The sequence below is a fragment of the Hippocampus guttulatus genome, chromosome 14 (assembly GCF_054856545.1).
Source record: "Hippocampus guttulatus isolate MCC_2025c chromosome 14, RoL_Hgut_1.0, whole genome shotgun sequence".
NCBI classification, from domain to species: domain Eukaryota; kingdom Metazoa; phylum Chordata; class Actinopteri; order Syngnathiformes; family Syngnathidae; genus Hippocampus; species Hippocampus guttulatus.
The window spans coordinates 16,304,501-16,331,936 of NC_141274.1; the positions used below are offsets into that span (position 1 = coordinate 16,304,501).

The following is a 27,436-nucleotide window of genomic DNA, read 5'->3' on the forward strand; positions in this document are numbered from 1 at the left end:
CACATATCCACACCCGCCCATCCATTCTCTGATCTGCTTTATCCTAACGGGTCGCGGGGCATGCTGAACCTATCCCAGCTATCTTCAGGCAGTAGGAAGGGGACACCCTAGAACCGGTTTCTAGCCAATCGCAGGGCACACAGAGATGAACAGCCATCCGTGCTCACCCTCACATCTAAGGACAATTTAGAGTGTTCAATCAACCTGTCATGCATGTTTTAGGGAATGTGGGAGGAAATGGGAACCCGGAGAAACCCCACGCAGGCACACGGAGAACATGCAAACTCCACACAGGAAGGCCGGAGCCGAACCCACGACCTCTACACTGTGAGGTCGACGCGCTAACCACTGGGCCGTGCATACATATAAATAAATACCAAAATTAGTTGGTCCTAAAAATCTCTTAATCTCTCTCTCTCTCACACACACACACACACACAAGTATACGCAATTCAACACACATATATATATACAGAACAAAATTCATAACAAAACATCCTAATACTATTGATATATTTATTTATTTACATACACAAAACAAACCCCCAAAACGCAACGTTCCTTCCTCAGTTTATGGTCGCAATCATATCCAAATAAATTAATATTTTAAATACAGCAAAATTTGGTCGTTCGTTTGCGATTTTTACACATTTAATACGAAACTTTGCCAAAATGAAGAGAATGTTGATAACATAGCTTGTCTAAACGTAGTTGATCAAAATTAGTTGGTCCTAAAAAGACAGGCCTAAAATGTATTTTCAGTTCGGGTTCAATTTTAGAATGGATAAAATTATTCAAATTAATTTATTCAACTCCATAAGATGCGTGTGTACGTCCCGAAACAATATGGAATTACTGTATCCCTGTATATTATTCATTCGTCAAATGCGTTAGTTTTAATGTTTGAATCACGTTTCAAATTTGACCTAAAATATCAAGAGGAATTATAAAAGTATTGAAAATGGCTGCTTAGTGATTTTGTAATTTCAAATTGCTGGCGTGGTAAATTTGCTGACTACTGTAGCAACAAAAATGCTATCAACGGATGACTTCAGTTCTCCTCCTCTCCTGTAGGAGGCATCCCTTACAGATAGACCTGGATAATTTGGTGCAGTTTTCGTGTGCAACCAAACACTCAAGACTGACGAGTTTGGCAGCTACGGAGAGCATAAGTGAGATTTTTTTCCTTTTTTTTAAGTCGTCTTCCTTTCTGATTTTGAGTTAAACCCACACCGAAAGTAACACAACGCAACCCGTGTAAAATGTACGAACCCATCGCGGTGGAATAGGGACCTTTTGGGTGGGTGGGATTGATCTGGCGTAGAAAAACCAACCGGAATCGGACGGCCACGGCACGGAGAGCCGGGGAGGGACCACGGCACAACCGCCGCCAGCGCCACGGGGAGTCGGGGCCCGAGAGGGAGCCTGCCGGGGCCCTCGCCTTAATGCGCCCAGCCTGCTTCTTCGCCTCAGCCGCACTCCGAGATGGGGGAGACCAAAATTATCTACCACCTCGACGACCAGGAGACACCCTATCTGGTGAAACTGTCTGTGCCGGCGGACAAAGTGACTTTGGCAGACTTCAAAAATGTCCTCAAAAAACCCAACTACAAGTTCTTCTTCAAATCTATGGACGATGACTTCGGGTAACTGTTTATATGCTTGCTTCATAAACGTCATTTTTAGGCTGTCATTGTTGTGGATTTCCTAACGTAAGTGCTGCGAGACTTGCCAGTGGAGGAGCCAGCTGGCTTGTCATCGCTTCACCTGGCTGTCGATCGCTTCTTTAGCTTTCCTTTGTTAGCTGCTAGCGGCTAGCACGTTTGTTTAGCGTCCACGCCGTTTGTTTACATTGCTCGTGAGGCTAGTCCTACGACGCTCGTAGCCTGTTGTCGCGCCTACCTAATTTGACTTCGGCAGTTTCGAGAGCCCCCGGCCAAAGTCCCCCATAACATCGAAAAGCTTTTCACAATCGCTGAAAAATAACCAGTTTGTGCGTCACCAATGTCGGCAGTTGGCGGATATGTATGGAAAGCTAGTGCTACCGGGCTAACGTCAGAAGTAGTTATCCAGCAGGCCCCTATGGAAAGCTGTTTGAACGTTTATTTGATATTCCACTAGATTAATTGTCCACGTACTAGAACGCTCTTTGCCCCCACTTCGCAATACCATTCAGCGCACTAGAAAAACGGCGATGAAGAAACGGGACCGTTTTTTTCCGCGACTGCTTTCCCCTTCGCCTACTGCGTGAAATTTCTAGGCACTAGTGGAAAGACTATCTTGACGTTATTCCCCCCAGTACTTGCTGCCGTCCACTTCTAAATGACATTAATACTCACGAGTAGAATCCCTATGTCTTATTCGTGACCTTTTCACACTACTGCAAGACATGTCTGCGCACTAGAAAAGCGCACTAGTCGAACTGTCCTACAAGTGACTTTTTTTTCCCACGAGTGTCTGACATTTCTGCATACTAGCAGAACAACTAGGCCACACAAGTTGAACGACTCTCTTACTAGTGTTTTTCCCCCACTACAGTGTGACATATCTGCGTACTGGTAAAACAACTAGGGTACATTATTATTATTAATTGAAAGGTTGCACTAGTATAACGACTGTCTTACTCAAGATGGATTTACACGACTGTCTTCCGCTACTTTCTGACATGTTGACCCACTATTACATGGATGCCTAAGTCTGGTCCTCAAGAGCCCCTATCTGTTTTACATGTTTCCCTTCTTCAACACTCCTGATTCAAATAATCAGGATCGTTATCAGGTTTCTGCAAAGCCTGCTGATGAGCCGAGTTACTAGTATGCTTAAGTTTCCCAAGTAAAAATCCTGCAGTTGTGTGGCTAAAGCCAAACTGTGACAGGGTTTTTAGTTTCTGGACCTGGATTTGCCACCTCTGATTGTTAGTGATTTGTTTCAGCCCTTCATTCCACTACTATGAAACATTTCTGCATACAAGTCAAACAACTGCCTTACGAGAGAGGCTTTTCCAGTGAAGCAGTAGCTGTTACTCGTGAAATTTGTCACTAGAAGTACTCGTACTAGTGCTAGTATTAGTAGCACACAGTTGTCAACTAGTGGACAGTTTAGCCTCACTAGTAACATAGTAGTTGTCCTACGATTATGCTTAAGTTCCCTCCTAGTGAATACAAACAGAATAGTAGTACAGAGACCTTAAGATTGACATCAAGTGTATCAAATACATGCTCAAACAGCTTTCCAAATAATCACGACCACATTTTCCAGCTTTGTGAGTCCAGGTGAAATTGCAGGTAGACAAATGCTGAAAAATAAGCAGTTTCGAGCGGCATGTCTGTCAGCACCAGAGGATATGTATAATCAGCTTATAGGCAGATGTCAGAGGGGTATAAGAGTTTGAGCTAGTTTGTCCACCAGTCCCCTGCTGTTGTTGTCCATTAGTCAGAGGAATGCAGAGTTGGACTTAGGAATGTACCGTTCATCACTCTGGCAGATTTATGGCCGTGTCCCTTTGTGTTTCAGCTGGAAAAAGTGTACATGATGGCATTCTCCTAGACAATGGTGTCCAAATAGTCAAGTGAGAGATGTTCTATTTTGAGCACTTAAGCCAGGTTTCTCAAGTTGTTTTTCGTCAAATTCAAATATGGGCGGGGCAGCAAGCAACTTGGCCACATCAGCAAAGGACTGCTATTCATGTTGGGAAAGGTGAAGGGATCTCTGTAAATACACCTGCAAATCAAAACAGTGCCACAACAAGAACTAGCAAGCCATCAGGTTGCAAAGTTCTTAGTAGAAGTCCTGCCAGATCTCCCGGTATTTATCTGAGGCAGAAGATTATTCCATGCCATTTCTGTATTTAATTATTGTCGATGAGTACTTAATCCAATGCAGATGTTTGGTTATCAAACAGCTACTCGGAAATCAGGGATTAAAATGTGGGCATTCCCACAGTTAAATAACACGGCACCGGTGTTGTTGACAGGCGGACGGCATTGTTTATCTGCAGCTGCTCTTGTGTACACAAGGGGTGTCCTGAATAGATTCTCAAAAGTATGATACAAGTACCACTATTATTAATCAAGTGGTACACGAAAGAATCACTGGCTGAATATAGTTCAGATGTATTTAACTTTTCATTTCATGACATTTTTATTTCATCTTTAAGAACCGTTTGTTTTTCGACCTTTATTTAGGTCAAGTTTTGAATTACTTGTGCGCAGTAATTTTTTTCATTTAATCATGTCAGTACAATTTTGTGGTTTCATTTTGGTAAGTATTTTTTTAGATGATACTTGATGTAAAAAGTTGAAGAGCCACTGATAGAGTTAATCAGTCGGGTTGCTCCATTAGTGTCGGTCGTGGTTGCCCGCCTCTAAACCAGCTTCAGATTTTATTGCCTGAGAGTGCTTTTGTCTAGGTACAAGTTGACTGAAACACCCCTTTGTTCGCTTTGCAGGGTGGTAAAAGAGGAAATATCTGATGACAATGCAAAACTGCCCTGCTTTAATGGACGTGTGGTGTCATGGGTAAGTTCAAATGCATGCGTTGGATCAGTGGCATAATTTTTTGCTCAAACCCCCAAGTTCAGAATTACTGCAATAGTTTGCTTCAGTGACAGTGGCGTCTCTGTGTGCACTTTGAATAGAAGAGGCTTTCCAACTTTTATTGTGAGGCTTTAAATCATGGACATTAACTGGTTTCACCATGGAAAAGTCTCACTGGAGAGACAACAAAACAAGGCTCAAACACTCAATGGAGCGCAGACCTCCGCCAAGGCCAAATATTAATGCCAGATGATGGGAGAGGAGTAGTGCAATTTGTGAACGGAACGGGAAACAGAAGAAGTTTTCAATTTAAAACAGTTGGAAAAAGAAATTGGAGAAGAAACGGTTTGTCGTGGTGAGGAAGGAACTGAGCCGAAAAACAAAAGGCCCCTGATTTGACGGTCAATCTATGTCCCCACCCTCTCCTATGATCACAAGCTGTAAGTTGTAATCGAAAGAAAGATTGCGGATGCAAGCGGCTGAAATGAGTTGCCTGCGCAGAATGTCCAGGCTCTCCCTTCGAGATAGGGTGAGAAGCTCGCTCACCCAGGAGGGGCTCAGAGTAGAGAGAACCCAGATGAGGTGGGTCGGGCAGGTGATTAATATTTGGGATTGCGATTTAAATTTTGATCATTTTTTCAAGGTCCTCTTCCCCTGTATTATTTTATTTTTTTACAAACACAAGCAATAAATTCATCTATATTACAGTAAATAATATCAAAATTTGTTATTCCTAAATGTTTTGGTCTTATAGGTTACAGGTTTATGCTGAAATAAAGGCAAATGAACCACAAGATAATATGAAAGACAGTTTATCCACTTAAATTACAGTTGTTGACTTGCTCAATACTTTGACTTGACTTGCAGTCGTTAAACTCCACTCAACTGTATTTATCGAGCACTTTAAAACAACCATCGCTGTATGTGAAGTGCAGTTCACGTGTTTATGTACCATTGTTGCATGAAATGTGAACATTTTAAGAGGTAAAGCTGCGGCTTTGATTTTTTGGCATGACTGACTTCTAATTTATTGTCTTGTGTTTAGGGCATACTTGTTGGCTAGAATGTTGTGAAGTTGTAGTAGTGAATGCTTAAAAGACTGCAAGTCAAAGTGTTTAGTAAGTTAACAACACTAAGTGAAGTAGATAAATAAACTGTCTTTCATATGAATTCATAGTTTATTTTAGCCTAACTTTTAGGACCAAAACATTGATGTACAATGAGTCAGATGTTGTTTATTATTATACAGACTAATTTATTGCTCGTGTTGGTGTTAAAAAAATAAATGGGACCTTGGAAAAATGTATTGCATATGAATTAGCAATATTGGCAGGGGGGGGGGGGGGGGAATCATTGTACCGTAGTTATATTTTTCTTCCGAAATCCTTCAGCCCTAATGTGTGTGAAAAACAATATGGTGCAGTATACTGCATGTGGTCCTTCAAAACATGACAACATCAGCCCAGTTTTCTCCATTGCAGCGCATTGGTAAATGTGCAGTGTTAATTCGCTTGGTGTGCGTTTGGCCACATTGCTCGGTGTGCGGTGGGCCTAAGCCACACGAATCGATGCACGTAACACATTCAAGCTTGCACTTGCATGTAGGGAGTCAGTGCAAGGTCCTGAGCCACCATTCGCCTGTCTCCATGACAAAGGAGGCATCCGTTGAGGGTTAGCCGGACATGGCCTCACTTCCTCCCTTCTTGATTTTTAAATTGGATTACCATCAAGTGAAATCACAGGACAAAATCCATCTTAAAAAACAGAGACTGAGCGCATCTAACTCGCAGGTTAAATCTCACAAGGAGGTTTCAGCTGTTCATGCTAGCACTCTACAAGTAGGTTTGCCAACACCTCTTGTGTAATGTTGATCCTCATTGAGGTTGCGATTGTAAATGCTAACTGTCCTTTAGTGTGTTTCATCTATAATTGCTTCAAATAACAAGGCCTATGTACATAGCAAAAGTTGTTTTGATTGTGTTATTGTCAACTTTGTGTGTTCTTTTGTTTATAGTTTCATGCTACATGTTGTGTAAAGTGCATTGTTACAGCTGTAGCTGTCGTGAAAGTGCTGTATCAATGAAGATGTATTGGATTTTCTTGGGACTTTGCGTGCCCATTATTATGTTGGTCTTGTTCCGAAGTTCCACGGACCCCCAAATGTTGTTTCTGTTACGATGTGGCAGCTTGTTTGTCTCCACTGTCGAACGTGTTGTTTCAGTGAGTGGATTGATGGCCCCGTGGAGTACAAGGGGCTTGCCCTGCTCTCACCACAGCCCAGCAGGAGACCAACACCGTTGTTTCATCTAACTGGCAGCTGATTTTGCCCATCCAATTATTTTTAATAGACAATCTTTTTGCACATCAACTGACCTACTGCATAAATCAAATAAGCACGTCCCTTTGAACACACTCTTGTGAACAACAGACTTGCACAAAAGATTCACTGTAATGGATGATGGCTATAAGTTAGAATGAGTTCATGCTCTGTTTTTGTTTGTCTGGTCCCTTCACATTTTAAATCTGATGTTGAGTGACAAAAACAACTCATTTATCATGTTAATGTTAAAGCCCTTCTTTGGAGAAAGCCAAATTGCATGTGGTGCTAATATTGTGCATTGGGCAAATGGTTCGTTTTGCTCGATTTGGTGGTTGTGATGCCAACATGAATAGGATTAAATATGCATCCATCTTGTGTCCTTGGTCCATGTGGACTACTTTTACAAGTAATCACTGTTAAATGCTTAGTCATGAGATGAATAGATCCTCCATTCTTGTTTTTGCCAATAAAACAAGAAAGCTTTTTCATTCAAATCGGATGAGAACATTAAACCTCATTAGAAATTTAAAAAGATGATGAAAGGCTAAGCATGCTGTGTTACTCTTGGCAATAATATCCTTTCTGCTCACAACAGAGCAGGGGCTCCTTAAGTAAGTTGACATCTTCCTGCCAACCCCCTTTATCCATCTCGAAGACTGCCCCCCCCCCTTTTGGGAATGCATACAGCTACTCCTAATGATATTTACTCTTCTTGATAAGTGTTTCGATTACCATCATTTGTCATATCTGTTTAGTCCAGGCAGCAGTAAAACTAACGCAAACATTGAATGTTGAATTGAATTGTCAAGAATAGTGCCGAAGGAGTACTGTGTTCCTCCTGGTCTTGTCTCTGTCCCTCTTAATGACACACCTCTCCACTTGCTCATAGCTGGTGTCGGGAGAAGGTACCCACACAGATGCAGCTCCAGTGGCAGACTCTGAGGCGGCCCCCCCTTTGGAGAGGACCGGAGGCATCGGAGACTCTCGACCACCTTCTTACCAGTCAGTACATGGAGAGAATGTTGCACATTTGTCGTTTTGCTGAAGGGGGAGACACATTGATTGTAACGAAACTTGTTTTGATAGTGGTGGCACAACACCAAATCTTAACTCTGAGGTCACTCAGAGCCCCACCGAACTTTAACACTGTATGTTCTGCAAAAAGGGCATGGCCGCCTTCCTTTGGATTCCTATATGTCATGAACAAGGCCCTCAGTCTTTTCTAAAAAAAAAAAAGGAAAAATACCCAGAATAACATTCGAAACTGTAGTCTTTTCTAAAAAAAGGAAACAAAAACAGAATAACATTCGAAACTGTAAAGTCAATAGAATTGACACCAGCCTGGCACAGCCTGTATGTAGCAAAATAATTAGAAATTTGCAATCATTTGGGACAAGGCTTGTTTGGGGAATTAGGTGTTTATTATATGAATGCAATGCAAGTCTGTCTTCGTTGTGCACTGCCTCCATCTGTAGTGGGAAAGCTGCAAGCGGTCGGGACAGTTTGGACAATGACACGGAGACGGGCTCTATGGTGTCTCAAAGAAGAGAGAGGGACAAGCCGAGACGGAAGCACAGTGACCACGGTCAGGAAGCTGTTTGTGTCCAGTATTTTTATCTCTACAAACATTTTCACAGCAGATAGAAATGTACTTTTGGCAAAAATGTGTTTTGATTTTGGAGCTTTACCTTTACTTGATGCTGTCTTTGTTGGGACAGTTCTCTTTAGCTTGTCTCAACAAACCCGTACATGACTCTTTCTGCATGCTTTTTGTTTTTTTTTTCCTCCACAGGCAGTAGGCAGAACGGGTTTTTGTCACGGCCAGCAGGGCGTGGAGGGGGAGCCGAGTACGACAGCTGCTCTTCTTTCATGAGCAGTGAGCTGGAGTCCACTTCCTGCTTTGATTCCGAGGATGACGATGCTACCAGCAGGTAACACGGCCCACGTTGCCTTTCAGAGCATTAAGTTGATTAGGTCAATTTGCAGTGACAGTGTTTTGTTTGGCCTCTGGAATTACAATCAGTGACTTTTGAAAGACTTAGCCTATTGCACTTGTCCTACGGCAGTTGTCCACCCCCTGAACTGTAGGATTCTACTGCACACTGCAAGTCACTATCTTTGAATGGAATTTCTGCCAGAGGTTGCCATAATTGTTTATTAAGTGGCTATTGTGGAACATCATTTTCATACGGAAATATGTCTCTTCTGGCTCCCAGATTTAGCAGCTCCACAGAACAGAGTTCCTCTCGTTTAATGAGACGACACCGCCGCCGCCGCCGGAAACCCAAAGCCTCCAATCTGGACAGGGTGAGACGACACGAGTCAACCACACACTGGTATTTTCCCGTTAAGTTACAGCAATCTCCCTTTTCTTTTGTTCTTGTGTCCAGTCATCATCATTCAGCAGCATCACAGACTCTACAATGTCCCTCAACATTATTACAGTTACGCTCAACATGGGTAAGTTGCCAGATTTTACCCTCCAAAAAAAAGACAGATTATCGACTCTTTATAGATACATAGTTACATTTTTTTTGTCTGAATGGTCGTATCAATAATTTGTACAGTTTGTTGCATTTAGTTATCATTCTTTGTTATTGTTTTTTGTTGATATTCTAAGATAACCTGACTTTAACCAAGATGTTGAAATGAAAGTTGATGGTGAATTTTGACTTCATATTTTGTGCTAATGAATAGTTCATAGATTTCTGTGAAGAATCCATGTCTATGAATGGTCTTTTTTTGTTTTTAAAAGAAAAATTGGGTTGTTTTGTTTTTACAGTTGTCTATATCTATGAGTCATTGGATGCCGGTAAATATGCTGTGTTGAAGGATAAAATGTCCCTTGAGAAAATGGTTGTGCAGTACAGTGTTCCCTTGCTATCTATCTTGCAGTTCTTCATTGGTAGAGCTGCTGTATTGCAGACCATTTTTACTGAATGGATTTTGACAGTACATTATACAGGGAAATGCAGATTCAGAGTTGTGCACCTTCAGTGTAGAGCCACTTTTTGCCATAACTTGTAGCACTCAGGTCTACTGGATGCGATGCAGCATATACCGGTAATCAAGGGCGAGAAGACGATGCAAAGAAGGTCCCCAACTGAGTTGTTGTTATAACAGAGCAAAGTGAATATATCAGTGGCATAGGATGGAATCCTAGCATCTCCAAAACAGTCACATTTAAGGAAAAGCTAAAAAACAAACAAACTGTTTGTTGAGTCATGAACATCACATAGTCAAAGAGAGCAACCCATTTTAGGGACTGACCAATCATGTTGATTGATGGAAAAAAAATTGAATGTAGGAGCTTTACGACTGTGACCTTATGCTTATGAGAATTGTCTGCTCTCTTTGTACGTGGTCCTGCTCTGTGAGTTAAAATAGCCATCGTTTGAAGGTTTATGATTACTGTAACATCTATTCTATATAATGGCATACAAACTTATATGGTTTGCTTGTACACTAGAGTGTTGAAATATACAATATTTTATTCTCCTCTTTTGCTTAGCAGTTTGACAGTAAGCTTCGTCTGCTTGAAGCTCTTATTTAAAGAACTATGAAAGCAAGGGAATGAGAACAGGCGCTGAGGCATACCGGTACTTAAAAGTGTGTTTTAATAAGTTTAGATGTGTATAAAGCATGCAGGAGGGGTGAATATATATCTTAAAAATGGCTATTTTTATAATGTCTATGGTGGGTATGGAAAGTATCCCTGGTATAAACGAGGGGCTCACTGTACCTGACTTTTGTATGCATGTAGTACTCGATGGTGGTCCTAATATTAAATATGCATTTTCTTCCAGAGAAGTACAACTTCTTGGGCATCAGTATTGTGGGCCAGAGTAACGAGAGAGGAGATGGAGGAATCTACATTGGCTCTATCATGAAGGGCGGAGCTGTAGCTGCTGACGGACGCATTGAGCCAGGGGACATGCTGTTGCAGGTGTGTGGCTGTGTTTGTTGCATGCACCTTATGCAAATTTAAAAATGGGGTGGCCCATACCTGGGAGTTTGGAATGCGCGTGCGGGCCAGTGTCTGTCAGATTTGTGTTCCGCGCCAGCAACTGGGGTGAAGTCATGTGAAAGCAGTCAAAACTTCTAAACAAAAGCTCATCATGGTTTTTCTACGGATGCTTGTGGATTGTGGCTTCCCTGTCCCATGTCCATTCTTTATTCTTACATTTTCAATCCCTGTCAGTCATGATGCGACCTTCTATGGCACGGGACTGTTTCATTTTTGCTCAAGATGGCTGTATGTAAAAGTGTTTACCTGCTAGTACTTCATTAGCCATATTCCAAGAATATGCAAGTCAAAAAGGCAAGGGTATGAATCTCAAAATATGTACTTTAATGAGCGCTGGCAATTAATTACCATTCCACTGACGACTTGCTGAGGCTGTGAAACTTTTCAAACGTTTTAGGAAACCATGCGGCAGTGGGCCTGTTTGTAATGTCCTCATCGGAATGGAAAATATTTTTGTTGTGAGAGAATTGGAAGATGCCTGGTTTTGTGGTATTTGTCATTCATTTGAATATATTCCAGGACAGTTGGATTTTCCTTGGTCACAATGTCTGATAATCGTGTCTAAATATCATACTCATGCAACTTGTGTTTATACAATAGACCCTCACTATTTGCAAGGGTGGGATGTGGTTAGGAGCGGTCCGCAAATAGTGAAACACTGCCTATAATTGATGGACATTATAATCGCATTGGGTCCTTTTTAAAAATTATTATTTATTTAACCCCCCCCCCCCCAAATCTTGAGTAACCGGGAATATAATGCCAATAAGCGTTTTCCAAGAATATGCGCCTTTCCAAGAATATGCGGATTAGAAATGATTGAAAAACAAATCTAATCGGTGAGTCCGCGGGTGCCAGAGTGTTATTGGGTAGATTTCCCCTGAGCTTTGTTCTTCATTGACATTTTTTATGTTTGGACTGGTCTTGTTTGGTCAGTCTTTACTAAGTTTGCTCATAATAGAATACCCTTTTTTTCCCTTTTTTTTTTTAAATTTATACCTCTACAGAAAACTGGCATTTGACTTAATAACAAGAGCTGCTCAACAGCCAAATCCACATTTTTGGTTTATGTAATGTAGTGTACTAAGGAAATAGTATGTAAGATTGTGTTTGAGCAATTTCAACCCTACTAAGTACAACTACAACTAAGCAAATGAAAAAATGATCAGCGGGTTCTTTTGTTTTGGGGTTACCTGCAGGTGAACGACATCAATTTTGAGAACATGAGCAATGATGATGCAGTTCGAGTGCTTCGTGACATCGTACACAAGCCCGGGTAACAGGAACTCACCAGTGTTCTCACAATGCATAGTTAATGTCGCACTAAATGTGCAAAATGTTGCATCTGTTTTTCTTACCAGTCCCATAACTTTAACTGTGGCTAAGTGCTGGGACCCAAACCCACGGAGCTGCTTTGCTCTGCCGAGAAGTGAGTGCATTTTCTTTTGGTTTCTTCACTGTGTTTAGGGCCGTGTTTCCTAACATTTATTGAACCAAGGCGCACATATTTAACATTATCCCAAAAATTCCACAACACCACACCAAACAAAAATGTCACCCAAAGTTTATATACTGAAATAGTGATGATATGTGGTGGTAGTGGAACAGCATTTAATTGTTGTTCTATTTGTCACTAAATGTCGCTGACATAGATGAATAAAGATACATTATTAGTATCATATAAGTAATAGTTTTATGAATAATGAAGTGAAACTGGATTCATTTCCTCCTGCTGGCTCACAGCACATTTAATGGCCGCAGCGCCGTGGTTTAATCAATGCTGCCAGGCCCTGTAATAACATGGACGTTGCAACTCAGTCCAAAGCCTTCTTTTGAATGTTTGCCTACTTTGGCTTGAGATGAACCAACCTTACATTTGATCCTTCAGGTGAGCCAATTCGACCCATTGACCCTGCGGCATGGGTGTCGCATACTGCAGCAATGACTGGAGTGTATCCTGCCTACGGAATGAGCCCCTCCATGAGCACCGTCACTTCCACCAGCTCCTCCATCAGCAGCTCCATTCCAGAAACTGAACGTGAGTCCGGTCGCCATGTGCAAGGCCGTTAGGTGCAATTGATGTGATATGATTGTGAAGGGATTGCAGATGGAGGGATCCCCCTTCCAGTATAACTAAGCTGCAATCAATGCGGAGTCAGCAACAATCCCATGATAGGATGCATACAATGTTAGTTTAAAAGAAATCCCAAAAACTAATTTAAAAAAAAAATCTACAAAAAATGAAGATTATGATGTTGCATGTTATGTGGGACGTAGTGAATATCGTCTACTTATGTCATAGTAATATTTGTGATTTTATTGTAAAGTGGATGGGGTATTGAAAGTAATGTATGAATATGAATTATAGAACACCTGATTGGGTGTAGTAAGTATTGATGGATGTACAGTTTATGAAACTAATGGTCTGCATAATATGTATGCCTAGTTTAATTGCACATTGACACCTTGAGGACTACAATTTAGTGCCGCAGAGCTCAAAGCCATTCTTTTTTTTTTTCTTTTTTAACATCTGAATATCATCCCACTTAGAATGCCTTGTCTCCTTCACACCCTGACTTATAAAGCCATATCACGTTGAGTATCCCCCTCAGACACGTTAGTAAATCTTGGCGAGCCCATCCCTCTTACTGCATTCCAGCAACTAGTCTGTTCACCACATTTTACGGTGTTCAGCGTTTTACTGCATTCAGCTTCAGAGCTAGCGTCCCATCTGTTCAATAACCCTTGTCAAAAGTCAGTCGTAACTCACAACTTTTATCTCCCCTCTGATATTGAGGAGGGGCGTTTTATTTTTCATCCTTTGAGATGATTTCTCTTTGTCATGTAAAACTTGCGTGTCCAGATTTATTCTTATAAACCTTTTTTTGTTCCCGTGAGTTCTAGATCCACTTTAAAGGTGGAATTCTTTTGTACTACGTTTAGGCTTGAATTTGTAATCATGCCACGTTTAACACTTTAAGAATAAAGGTGAAAGAGTTTAGGCTAAGAGTTTTAGTGGTCTCAGATTGCATGAGTCAACACAAAAAAAAACCCACGAGCATGAAAAAAAGACATGATGCAATCGGATACAAAGATTCAACTACGAAAAGGATATGATTTTTGTTTAATACACGCTCCCAACACATAGTTGGTGTATTCAGGAAATAAACAAAGTAAACAAAGTGTCCATTCAGAAAACAGTTCAACAATGAAAACCTTAAAAGAATGTGCTGAGCACAGAACCCATTTTGTTATTTTGACCTCAGAAAAGATTCACTCCAGTAGGTCATTGCTGCACACTTCTTACTACTCCCAGCAGGCATTTTGGAGGGAAAGATCATGCTCTTTAATTTAGGATAATGAAGGAATTACCGACCTAACTGGGAGCTTATAAGGCCCATCAAGGGCAAAAAACTGAAAGACAATATGCTTCGTCACCCCACAAGTCTTGCACAAAACAAAAAATAAATTGATAGGAACGCTGTGTCTCTATTTGGCTTTTAGGGGGGACATTGAGTTCGCTATGTCCTAGCTGTTATTGAACAGATTTGTCAAGATTTAAATCCAAGTTAAACAAAACTAGTTTAATCCAACCAGGTTTTCTGTCCAGATACAGGAGGGGTCCCAGCAAACCACATATCTATGATTTCTAAAACAGACCAGTGTATGCATCGAAAGTTTGAAAGAGGAACAATATGAATACTTAAACTGTGACAGTAAATTATTTCCCCCATTCTGACCAAAATCAGCAAAGTTTATCGCGTGGGATGAGGTGTGTTCAGAATTATCCGCTTGGAGTCAATCTGGCTGATGATTGCTAGCCTTAAAAACGTTAAATGTTTAAAATAGAAAAATCCTTGTTGAGTGGGCGCAACACCAAGGGCGTTCAAGCCACAAAGTCCATAGCCAAGCGGGATTCAAGATGACAGAATTAGAACAAACAAATACGTAGTGTAAGAAGCTTGAATGTTTATTTGGATTTGTCATCAAATAGACATGATGAGGGGGAAAGTGGGAGTTGGCTAACACCTGGCCCACCCTGCTTCTTGACTTTCCAACAGTCTGGGTCATGTGAAGACTTTTGATTTGCCGAACGAAAATCTTGATTGTTGGTGGGCAGATTAAAGTCAATGACATGCTGCCATTTGGTTTTCACACTGCGGCACGATGCAAGGACAACAGCGGCCCAGCACAAGTTAATCCATATTTGGCATTGATTTCTAAGCAACCGAACAGGAACTTACAACAGAAGACATGGCTTTGCTTATAACAAGGATGAGGAGATGTGGAGTATTGTGCGGCCTTGCTCTATTTCACAGGTTTCAAAGTCAAGGCCTGGGGGCCAGATCTGGCCTGTCACATCATTTTATGTGGCCCGTGAAAGCAAATCAAGCATGTCAAGTTCCATGACGCTTGCTAAAGTCTGAACCAAAATTTCTAATTGTCATATGTAATCCGCAATAACAGTCATTATTCTTGACTTCTTATTTTAAAACTAGTTATCCATCGATTTGTTGTGCGCTGTATATGTAATATGTGGAGGTGAAGAAACAAATTTGTGGTTTCTCAAAATTCATAACGGCCCTCCAAGGGAAACTGTAACTACAATGTGGCTCGTGACAAAAATAAGTTTGACACCCCTGCTCTATTTGAATTTAAGCTAACATTTGTAATGGTTAAAATGCTCACATCAGAAATTGCTACCATTTTCAACCAACCTGGTACGTAAAAAGTAGTGAACAGCTCTGTCCTTAGCTCTGCCTTCTTTACAACATACGCCACATGTGTTAAGTGTTCCGGAGCTCAGTTTACTTAAACACCTCACTAATTTACTTAATGCTCTTTTCAGTGTACCAATATCCTCCTGTTGGCTCTCAGAAATCATTGCACCAACATCTCTCTTCATGGATCCTGCGAGGTGTTCAGTGCCTTGCTGCCGAGTTGAACTTTTTGCAATGTGCCGCCCATTCGTGCAGGCGCCAGTCTTGCATGCTGCCACCTATCACACAACAATGCAGCGCCGTTGCGGAACGGCAGCTCCGACAATAAAGATGGCACACTGCGCTGTGCTAAGTGCAGGGTGCAAAACAGCCTTAAGTGTTTGCTGTGCTGTGCTGTGCTGTGTTGGTCAAAATCTTGTGTGAATACCGCTTAAGATGGGACTCTATGTTAATGCATACATATCTTCTCTTGTCTTTCTAGGATTTGATGACTTCCACCTCTCCATTCACAGTGACATGGCAACAGTTGCCAAGGCAATGGCCTGTCCAGAGTCAGGCCTGGAAGTGCGAGACAGGATGTGGTTGAAGATCACCATCGCTAACGCCTTCATTGGTATTGTCTGGGAAAATAAGACATGCCAATTTTTTTCTGCTTTCAAAGCCACACCTTTGAATCTTTGAGTTGAGTTTGAAACAATGTTATTCTATTGTGTCACTAGGCTCTGATGTGGTGGATTGGCTCTTCCATCACGTGGAAGGCTTCACAGATCGCAGAGAAGCGCGTAAATACGCCAGCAACCTTCTGAAGGCTGGCTACATCCGACATACTGTCAACAAGATCACCTTTTCTGAGCAGTGCTACTATGTTTTTGGAGACCTCTGTGGCAGTAAGTGGAAATGGAATTCTCCAGTAAAACATGTTGAGTAGACTTCAAAAAAACAAAATCGGTACAGTCTCTCTACATCGTGAATTTTTTTACCTATTTCTATATCATTTACATAAGATTAGCGTATACAGTGCTGTGAAATACTACTTGCCCCCTTCCTGATTTTTATCTTCTTTGCATATTTATCACATACTGAGGCTTCAGTTCGTCAAACCAATTTTAAGATCACACTGAGACTGAAACCCAAGGAAATACAAAACGCAGTTTCTAAATGCGAATGAAATTCATCAAGATGCAAAAAACATCCAAAAATCTGTGTCCCAATGTGAAAAAGTAATTGTTCCCCTTGTTAAATCACAAACTAACAGAGACTAACGACCGTTTTGGGAAATCTGAGTTCACTTTCACAAGCAACACCATAGCATCAATGTGTCTTCAGAAATCACAAATAGAATCTGTCAGACAAAGTGAAGTAGACTACAAGATCTCAAGAAACATACGCATCATGCTATTCAAAGAAATTAGAAAAAATTGTGAATGAAATCTATCAGTCTGGAAAAGGTTACGAGCCATTTCCACGCCTCTGGGGCTTCATCAAACCACTGTGAGAGCCATTATCCACAAATGGGGAAAACTGGGAAAAATAGGAAACATTCCAAGAAATGGTCAACCAGCTAAAATTACTCCAAGGGTGCGACGACGACTCATCCACGAGGTTGCAAAAGAACCTAAAACACCACCCAAAGAACTCCAGACCTCGCTGGCCTCATTTCAAATCAGTGTTCACAACTGTACCATAAGAAAGACACAAGCCAAAAATGGCATTCATGGGAGAGTTCCCAGGTGAAAACCACTGCTGTCCAAAAAGAACACAAAGGCTCGTCTCACATTTGCCAAAAGACATCTTGATGATGTGCAAGCCTTTTAGAAAATAAAAGATGTGCGGCCCGTTACATCTGGGCTAAAAATGGCACAGCATTTGATAAAAAGAACATTATGCCAACACTGAAGCATGGTAATGGTAGTGTGATGGTCTGTGGCTGCTTTGGTACCTCAGGACTAGGACAACTTCCTGTGATTGATGGGACAATTAATTGTGTCTACCAGAAAAGGCTGAAGCAGAATGTCCAACAATTAGTTTGCGCCTGCAAACTCAAGTGCTCTTGGATCATGCAGCAGGACACCGATCCAAAACAAACCAGCAAGTCCACCTCTGAATGAGTGAAAAAAAAAAAATGTTTTGGAATCCAATTGCAATTTGAATCCAATTGAGATGCTGTGATGTGACATTAAACGGGCAGTTCATGCTGTAAAACCCTCCAGTTGAAGCAATTCTGCAAAGAACAGCGGGCCAAAATTCTGCAGCAGTGATGTAAAAGACTCATCACCAATTAATTATCTCAAATACGTGATTTTAATTATTGCTGCCAAAGGTAGCACAAACCATTACATTCAGAGGGCAATTACTTTTTCACATAGCATAGGGGCAGGTAGCTTTTATTTCATTTTATTTTTTGCCTAAATGAATTCAATTGCCATTTTGAAACTGGATTTTATATTTCCTGGGGTTGCCTCTGTGTGATATGAAAATTGGTTTGATGAACTGAAATATGTGTGTGTGATAAATATGCAAAGAACAGAAATCAGGAAGAGGGCAAGTAGTTTTTAACATGTATGTCAACGGCTGTTGAGTAAAACAGGCTAAAAATGTCTTTCCCCCCTTTTTTGCCCAACAGATATGACTCACCTGTCGCTCCATGACCACGATGGTTCCAGTGGGGGCGCCTCAGATCAGGACACCCTTCCACCTCTGCCCCACCCCGGGGCAGCTCCCTGGCCTTTGCCTCTGCCCTACCAGTTCCCTATCCCTCACCCCTATGACCTGCCACAGCCCTTCCATGGTGGGCCAGCAGCTGGCAGTGCCGGAAGCCAGCACAGCGGTGAGTGCACAAACCGAATGAGCTATAAAACTGTATCCACCTAAGAGAAGAGGAACACAACACTTCCCTCCGTTCCTTTATGTCCGCACATGCAAACTCCAGACATGATTATTAGAATTGAGTCAAGCCGTATATAGATTTTTTAAAAGCTGGATGATATACAGCACCCCCGCCACCCATATATTTGTGGTTTATTATTTCCAAATTCACCTATTTTGTATTTCTGCGAAGCCTATCCCCAGCAATTTTTGTGCTTTCTCTGAATTAAGACGCCACCAAAGCTTTGTTGAAATACAAAAGTAGGACGGTAATTAGTGTCATGGAAGTATGTTGAGGTAGGTGATGCATCACGACTATGAGACAAATGTATGTTAAGGAGGAGCTAAGTTTTTAACTTATTCAGGGCAGCTACTGAGAGTCTTAGCAACTATTGCAAGTACATGCACACCCTTCTTCTTTATTTTGTTTTGTTTTTAAACCAGCTATCTGCAAGCCATTAGTTTTTAAGAGTAAAGTAAAATGGGACTGATTATGACTGACTATGATTCTATGGATCCCGAATGACTGCCAGGGTGTCCTGTCACTCGGGATCTTCGCGTTCACGTGAAAAGATTCTGTAAGAAACAAACCTCTGGTGACAGCATTTACACCCATTCGGGTTTATTCAGGGGTTACAGGTGAGTCATAATTTGATAGGCATTTCCCAAATGGTGCATGCACGAAGGGAACATTCAGTGCTTTAAGCACCGTCCCTGGCAGTGAGCAGTGATAGAATAGTGATAAATAGAATGTTTTGTGTTATTATAGTTAGGTATGTAGCATATATACATTTTAGGCAATTAGGAACACTTTTAGTTTGTCATCAGTTGCGCAGCTTTACTAATGCTATGTATTGCATAAAGTACCACTTGTATACAAGTGTGATGTCTAGTCTTTGAATCCAGAAATTGAACCAGTGAACCATGTTTACTTTCAATCTGCTCAAAGGGCTACAAGAACATAGCCTGCCTCTGTCAGAAGTAAGCCGATTTCTCCCAAAAACCCCGCCATCCACCAACTTGAATTTGAAATAATCACCGTGTGGGAGTGGAAAGTCAGACATCGTGGTTGCAGCAGTATGCTCAAATAGTAATATTTACCTAGCCCACCGTCTGCCCACACAGTTATCCCAGAACTTCTGTTTAAAGTTTTGTGAGTTGGTTCTCAATGTTTTTACATCAACTAACACCATTTTGGTTTAGGCGATTTAAAATGCGTCTTTGTAAAATGTAGACAGGCTCAAATGTTTTTCTTTTCAAAGACAATATAAGGCTTACGGTGGTCGTCTAATTAGCACGTCCGCCTCACAGTGCAGAGGTCTTATCCGGCCTTCCTGTGTGGAGTTCTACCCGTGCCTGCGTGGGTTTTCTCCTGGTACTCCGGTTTCTTCCCACATTACAAAACATGACAGGTTAATGGAACACTCTAAATCCGTGGTTCTTAACCTTTTTAGAGGTACCAAACCCAACCAGTTAATATGCACATTCACCGAGCCCTTCATGAGTGAAAAATATATTTTTTTACAAATTCAAGATATTAAAAAAATGCATTTATTAAAAACAGAAAAAAGTTTAAAAAAAATCAAGAGATAAGTGTATTTTTTTTAATTGTACGACGTACTATCATGACTAACACGTTGACTACAAAGCGAGCTAAATTTTCCCACAGCACTGATTGGACAAGTGATGTCATGTGATCATCTGCAGCCAGTGATGGCCAAGTGGGCGTGTCATAACAAATGGACATGTTGAGTTGGGTGTGTCTTAACCTCCATGACAGAGGCTCCGTCGAACCCCTGAGACCGACTCACTGAACCCCTGGGGTTCGATTGAACCCAGGTTAAGAACAACTGCTCTAAATTGTCCTAAGGGTATGAGTGTGAGCGCAATTGGTTGTTTGTCTCTGTGTGCCCTGCGATTGGCTGGCAACCAGTTCAGGGTGCCCCAAGTCAGCTGGAATTTGCTCCCGCGACCCTCGTGAGGATAAACTGCTCTGGATGGATGGATGGATGAATAAGGCTTCAATCTTGTCACACAACCTCAGCCTAAATATATGGAGAAGGCTAGACCTTGTGATGGGTGAAGCATTCACTATTTCCCAGAAATTCCGGCAGCTTCTATGTGTCTGTCGGACTCTTGGCAGCCTCCCTGACCCGATGTATTCCGTTGGTTTTGGCGAATTCTTGATAATGTTTGTGTTGTGCCATATTTTCTTCGAGTGTTAACTGTCTTCATGGTGTATGTACTGTTTTTTCATGACCATAAAATTCCCATAAAAGTCTTGCATTTTCTCCAAAATGGATGGGACGCGAATAACGCAAAATCTGTAAAGGCTGTTGAGTGACTTTGATGAGGTGTCTGCTTGGCAGACTGATGTTGTGCCGACACATTGCTTACATAGAGGAAACTGAGGATGCTAAAGGCATGCCCTCAGTAGGTGCCTGGACGTGCATTGTACAAAACGTCCCAAAAATAGCACCTACGAAGAGACATGCTTACTAGGCACAGTTTAAAATACCAAAAGTATCACCTCCTATTATTTGTTTTCAAATCTCTAAATGACCTCGCGCCACCTTACCTCTCTGAGCTCATCCGCGCCTTCACACCTGCCTAGAGCCTCAGGTCTGTGGACTAGACATTATTAAGATAAGATAAGTTATCCTTTATTTGTCCCACACTGGGGAAATTTGCAGCCTCCAGCAGCAAGAATGTGGGTATGCGCTGCTGGAGAGGCAGCCACTCAGGGGGCGCCATCATAAAAAGACGTACCAAGAACTAAACTGAGGCTCCGAGGGGATCAAGCCTTTTCCGTTGCTGGTCCCTCTCTCTGGAATGACCTCCCACTGAACATTCGGCAAGCCTCCTCGCTGCCCATCTTTAAAACCCGCCTCAAAACTCACTTGTATTCTTTGGCATTTGACTCGGCATGACCCAAATTATGATCTTAGTTATACTGTTTGGTGCTCTCTACCGTCTTTGTTACTGATTTGTTGCTTTACTGTTGTGTATGTTAGTTGCTCCATGTACAGCACTTTGTGTGCAGCGATGGCCGTTTGAAAGTGCTCTATAAATGCATTTGAGTTGAATTGACTCATATATGAACTTAAGTGCCATCCCATTCCTAACCCAGAACGTTCATTATGATATCGGTCTTCATTTTTTAGCTATCACGGCTTTAACTCTCGTGGGAAGGCTGTCCACAAGGTTGAGGAGCGTGTTCGTGGAAATTTTTTTACCTCTCTTCCCAAACCACATTGGTGTGGTCACACACTGATGTTGAGAGCCAGGCCTTCTCGACCAAGTCTCCGCTCTAATTCATCCCAAAGGTGTTCTATCGGGTTCAGATCAGGACTCTGTGCAGGCCAGTCAAGTTCATCCACACCAGACTCTGTCATCCATGTCTTTTTGAACCTTGCTTAGTGCACAGTCATGTTGGAAGCGGAAAGGCCCCGCTCCAAACTGTTCCCACAAGGTTGGGAGCATGGAATTGTCCAAAATATTTTGGTATCCTGAAGCATTCAAAGTTCCTCTCACTAGAACTAAGGGGCCAAGCCCAACTCCTATAAAACGACCCCACACTGTAATTCCTCCTCCACCAAATTTCACTCTTGGCACAATGCAGTCCGAAATCTACTGTTCTCCTGGCAACCTCCAAACCCAGACTTGTCCATCAGATTGTCAGATGGAAAACTTGATTCATCACTCCAGAGAACGTGTCTCCACTGTTCTATAGTCCAGTGGTGGCGTGCTTTACACCAGAGGTCCCCGGGCCCCGAACCTGTACCTGTCCATGGGTCATTTGGTACCGGGCCGCACAGAAAGAATAACTTACATTCAGTTTTATTCATTTCAAAAGCTTGAAAGGTGTTTTATTTTGAAAAATTACCAGATTCTCTGTTACATCCGTCTACTGTATGTCACTCTTGACGCAGGTCAAGGCGCGCTTCTCGGTCACGTGATAAGTTACCGCTAAAATGAAACCCAGGACCTAGCAAAATGAGTAAAAAAAACAAAACAAACGTCTTTGGCAAGGCAAAAAGGCCCAGCCAGGAGACAGACGAGGAAGCCTACGACTTTCAAGAAAAAGAAGGCTACATTTAACTTAAAATACAGATCTAACTAAATGGGAGATTCCCACGCACCGAGCCTACTCTGCATAATATGCGGCCCTGGTATTTTTCATGCACTTTATATTTGCAGTGTATCTTATTATGAAGGCATGTTTAAACCTTAAACCATAGCAACCAAAGAGTGTTGCGGCCAAATAAGACGTTCCCCGTGTCATGATTCGTGTTTTTTATTATGTTTAGAAAATACCACCGTTTTCACGCAGGTCATATCATATTATTTTGTTATATTTATCCGTCACACTTTAAAGACCGGTCCCTGAAAATATTGTCTGACATTAAACAAGTCCGTGGGGCAAAAGAAGTTGGGGAACGCTGCTTTACACGACTGCATTTATATAGCCGGAATGTAGCTGCTCTACCAACAAAAGCCTTTCCATGAAGCTCTCTGCGTACTGTACTTGGACTAATTTGAAGGCCACATGACGTTTGGAGCTCTGTAGCAATTGACTGTACAGAAAATTGGTGATCTCTTTGCACTATGCGCCTCGGCATACGCTGACACCTCTCCGTCAGTTTACATGGCCTACCACCTTGTGGCCGAGTTGCTTTTGTTCCCAAACTCTTCCATTTTCTTATAATAAAGCTGACAGTTGACTGTAGAATATTTCGGAGCGAGGACATTTCACGACTGGACTTGTTGCACAGGTGGCATCCTATGACAGTTCCACGCTGGAACTCACTTAGCTCCTGAGAGCGACCCATTCTTTCACAAATGTTTGTCAAAACAGTCGGCATGCCTTAGGTGCTTGATTTTATACACCTGTGGCCAGGCCAAGTAATTAGGACACATGATTCTGGTCATTTAGATGGGTGAGCAAATATTTTTGGTAATATAGTATTTTCAGTTGCACGGCACCATACGGGCAAGGACAACAGCGGCGCAGGAACGTCCGGTGGATTACCAGGAAAAGCCATCTTCCATTCCTACTGCAGTAAAAAGTGTAATGCGTTACATACATTAAATCAGTGCTTCTCAATTATTTTCTGTCATGCCCCCCCCCCCCCCCCCCCAAGAAGAAGAAAACATCTCGCCCCCCCCCCCCCACCCCACTATTTGAAAGGCACTGCATTAAATAAAGATGCTTTCTTGGAGATTTTAATCCTTTATTCTGCCGCTCTGCCAGCCTCACTTGGCTTTCATTACAGACTGTTCTCTCAACCAATTCTCACATTCCGACATAGCTGCTTGGGTTACGGCAAGTGGTAAGAGACAAGCATACTTTGTATTTTTAAATCCAACAAAAAGATTGCCAACAAATACACCCAGCCCACATCACCAACCTGGACAAGGTGCCGCTGACTTTCGACATCCCGGTGGACTACACTGTAGAGAATAAAGGGCCCAACACGGTAGCAATACGCACAATAGGGAGTGTGGAGTCGGCTTTTACCGTTGTGATTAGTTGCCGTGTTAATGGACAGAAATGGCCATTGTGAAGTTGCGACCGGTGTGGGAGCGATGGCGAACACAGCTTTACTAAGACTGCGAGGCGGCGCCGGGCGAGTTATGCCGCAATATGTGAATGGATTATAGATGCTCTGTCTTACATGTCTGCTTGCACTGTTCGAGCTTTCGCAAAAGCCGGCATCATTTCTGAAGAGTTTGCACAGCAACGAGAGTGACTCTGACAATGACGTGAGGGAACCTGGAGGTCCTGCAAATGGTGGCAAACGTGTGCTGACTTCACTTGTTTGAACGTGATTGGGTCATTCTGAACACAGGCTCAACCTAAGGTATAAAAAAGGTGTGCACATGGTATCTTTGTTGTTTATTTTTACTTCCCGTCTTTCACAAGGATTTTTTTCCAAGGTTGTAGCAGCTATAGGTCAAATTAATCTCTGAATCTGAATCTTTGACATGATTTATCACAAAAACCTGGCATTTGAACTGGGGTGTGCCGACATTTTACTTCCACTTTATAGAGTGCACTCTGACACGCAGTTGTTTTTGTGTTAAAGTCATTAAGAGCCATCGGATCTGTTAGAAAAATGATTGGCCTTTATGCCGCCATTAAACAAAAGCATGTTATGTGTAAAAAGTAGGTCAGATATGTGCGGTTGGCTTTTTACTGGCACCCTGGTGGGAGCCAGCAGCTCTTGTTTGTGACTCAGATTGAGTCAATGATTTACGCACGACTAATATTCACTGTCTGCTCGCTTGTGTCCACAGAAAGCAGCGGCTCAAACTGCAGCAAAAACGAGGGGCGGAAATCTGGCGGCAGCGGGAGCGAAGCCGAGATCAGGAGCCAGCGAGCTCTCAGCGAGCGCTCGGCGGCTCCCCCTAGTGAGCGAAGCGTCCGTAGCTCGCTGAGCCACCGCAGTGCCAACGCCCATTCGTTAGCCTACGGGCAGGGCCTCGTCTACGGCCCCCCCGGGTTGCCCCCGCAGCCGCCTCATCTGCCTACAACCGCACCCGGAGCACCCCCTGGCCGGGAGCTGGCCGCCGCCCCTCCCGAGCTCACCGCGTCACGCCAGTCCTTGCGTATGTCGGTGGGCAACGCTGGCGAGTTCTTTGTAGATGTAATGTGACTCGGGTTCGAGGGCGAGCAAATGAAAGCGTAGCAGATTGGGGCCGCCCGGTGTCGGAGGAGAACAGAGGTGAATGTTGCAGCAGCTGTATTCCAAGGCTTCCAATTCCCAAAAGCATGGATGCAACTGGTCCTGGTGTGTGAATCTGTGTGTGCGTGCGCGTGAGGAAAAATAATGTTCCGCCTCTTTAGTGTTTCTCTTCTTATCTTCTAAGTAGTTGTGGCCATACTTTCTTCAGTGAAGAACCCCCTACCCCCAACTCCCTAATTTGCTGAAGTTGGCACCAAAGCGCCCGTCAGTTTCCGCCTCTCAATGGAGACGATTTAGTGCAAGGACAAAAAGCCAGTAAGAGGGTGGGAAAGGGAAATGGTGCAAACAGACAGATTGGGAGGATGACGCAGCGCTTTTCTACGTGGATGTTTTTCATTTGTCTTTCTCTACGCTCTTCCCTCCTGCCTGTCCTCCTTATCTCAACATTCTTTATCCTCCCCCTGTGAGTCCCTGTCAGAACTGACGGAGAAAAAGGCCTTTAGCCTCCTTCACTGACCAAACAACGTTGGATTGGACACTAACTGTTAACATGTTCAGATTTAAATGTTTTGCTTGACCTATGAGGAAAAAAAAGAATAATTCAAGAGAATCTCAGTCCTGTCAGAAAGAGAATGTTTGATCATATGTGTAGTTGATCATAACCAGTTTTATTTTACGGTGCAAAACACAAGGCTCAAGTAATTTGTACACTACATAATTACAGTTCACTCGCTTAACCCAAGTATTTTAAATTGGTCTTGTTGCAATGTATAGTGATGGGGGGGAAATCCTACCACGTCTCTCACACTACTCTTTTATCAAGGAAATGTCTTTTTATTTATAAATATAGTTTTATGACTGAACTTCATGATGATGTGTTGTGTTTGTATGTGTGTGTGTTTGCACACACCAGATTGATAACAAAAAGTCGAAATGTGTCGTAGTGCAGCACATAACTGGACTGAAAACACAAATGACGTTTTTACCTGAATAAATATTCGTAAACAAACACTTCTATAAAGTTGCGTACCACTGAAGCAACTCATGTCCAAAAGTAGTGCTCATACCACACTGAGAATTCTTGAGATTGATGTTTTTTACGTGTTTTAAAAAAAAAAAAAACAAAGACCACACCAGTAATGTTCATGTATGTTTCTCCAGTCCCCAAGGGAAGATCATCTTGTTAGCTTGATTCAGTGCAGATGCACAAAAAAGCATCGTCTTTTGGATTAAAAACAACAACAAAATAATACAGTCCACTGCTGCGCACACATATCAAATGAATATCTGGCATTTAAAACCCAGCTGCAGTGAAGAGGTGCGGGTTTCGATTCCAGACTCTGGACTTCCTGTGTGGAGTTTGCATGTTCTCCCTGTGCCTCAGTGGATTTTCTCTGTGTACATTCCAAAAACATGCATGGCAGTTTGATTGAACACTCTAAATTGTCCAGGGTATGATTGTGAGCACGAATAGTTGTTTTTGTGTGCCCTGCAATTGGCTGGCAAGCCGCTCAGTGTGTCCCCCGCCTACTGCCCATAGACAGCTGGGATAGGCTACAGCACACCCACGGCCTTTTGTTAGGATCCGATAATGGATTGATTATGAATCAAGTGGAGTTGGTATGGTTATTAAAATTGTTCATGAAATGTAGAAAAATTTAAGACTTTTTTGGAAAAAAAAATGGACTGTGGAATACTGATTCTTCTCAAGATGTTTTGGATTTGGAATGCTTGGAATGGGTCAAGAAATCTGGAGGGGAGGATAAGTACATATGTAAAACATCTCAATCAGTGGAAATTTACAGCAACATTTTTTTAATTTTGGGGGCGTAATAATCACCCAAGATTTTATGAACAGACTTTTTTGAGGTGGGGGGGTACCGACGTTACGCATCCAGAAAAAAAACATCTTTAACTATTCCGTTACAGTTATAGAATAAATACACAATCAGATTACAGGTTAAAAATTAGTTTTATTTCGGAGGATTATATATTTCACGCAGACAGAGTGACGGCGTTGTTTATTTGAGCCCTCGGCGCAACAATTGGATGAATTGTGGGCCACTGTGACTTCTGTCACGCGGCGCAGTGTTGCTAAAAGCAAACGGCTGAAAATTTAGAGTCGGGGAGGTAGGTGAACTGGCCATGTCGTGCCCTCCTCCGTATGAGGATGAAAGGAGGAAGTGCTTGATACTGTTTGGAACGTCCTCGCAGAAGGCCCGATTTATTTAAAAAAATTGACCTGTCAATTCCGAGAGGGATTTGACAGGTCAAAATGT

The 27,436-nt window shown here is 42.3% G+C and overlaps 1 protein-coding gene across 1 annotated transcript; it reads left to right on the forward strand.

The window, feature by feature from the left end:
* Positions 1-1,091: 1,091 nt before the first annotated feature.
* LOC147195363 (segment polarity protein dishevelled homolog DVL-3-like) lies at positions 1,092-26,168 on the forward strand. Its single transcript, XM_086129056.1, has 15 exons — positions 1,092-1,646; positions 4,448-4,517; positions 7,745-7,857; positions 8,331-8,440; positions 8,648-8,786; positions 9,072-9,162; positions 9,246-9,315; positions 10,662-10,801; positions 12,082-12,158; positions 12,244-12,311; positions 12,771-12,920; positions 16,085-16,216; positions 16,323-16,490; positions 18,227-18,430; positions 24,769-26,168. Exons 1-15 carry the CDS (start codon positions 1,486-1,488, stop codon positions 25,125-25,127), a joined length of 2,052 nt encoding a protein of 683 aa, XP_085985182.1. The 5' UTR covers positions 1,092-1,485; the 3' UTR covers positions 25,128-26,168.
* Positions 26,169-27,436: the final 1,268 nt, after the last annotated feature.

Excerpts from the sequence above, each read along its gene's own strand:
- LOC147195363 (XM_086129056.1), top strand. The coding sequence starts at position 1,486 with ATGGGGGAGACCAAAATTATCTACCACCTCGACGACCAGGAGACACCC. Across the intron at positions 9,163-9,245 it reads AAGCCTCCAATCTGGACAGG|TCATCATCATTCAGCAGCAT; the intron begins GTGAGACGACAC and ends TCTTGTGTCCAG. Across the intron at positions 12,312-12,770 it reads CTGCTTTGCTCTGCCGAGAA|GTGAGCCAATTCGACCCATT; the intron begins GTGAGTGCATTT and ends TTGATCCTTCAG.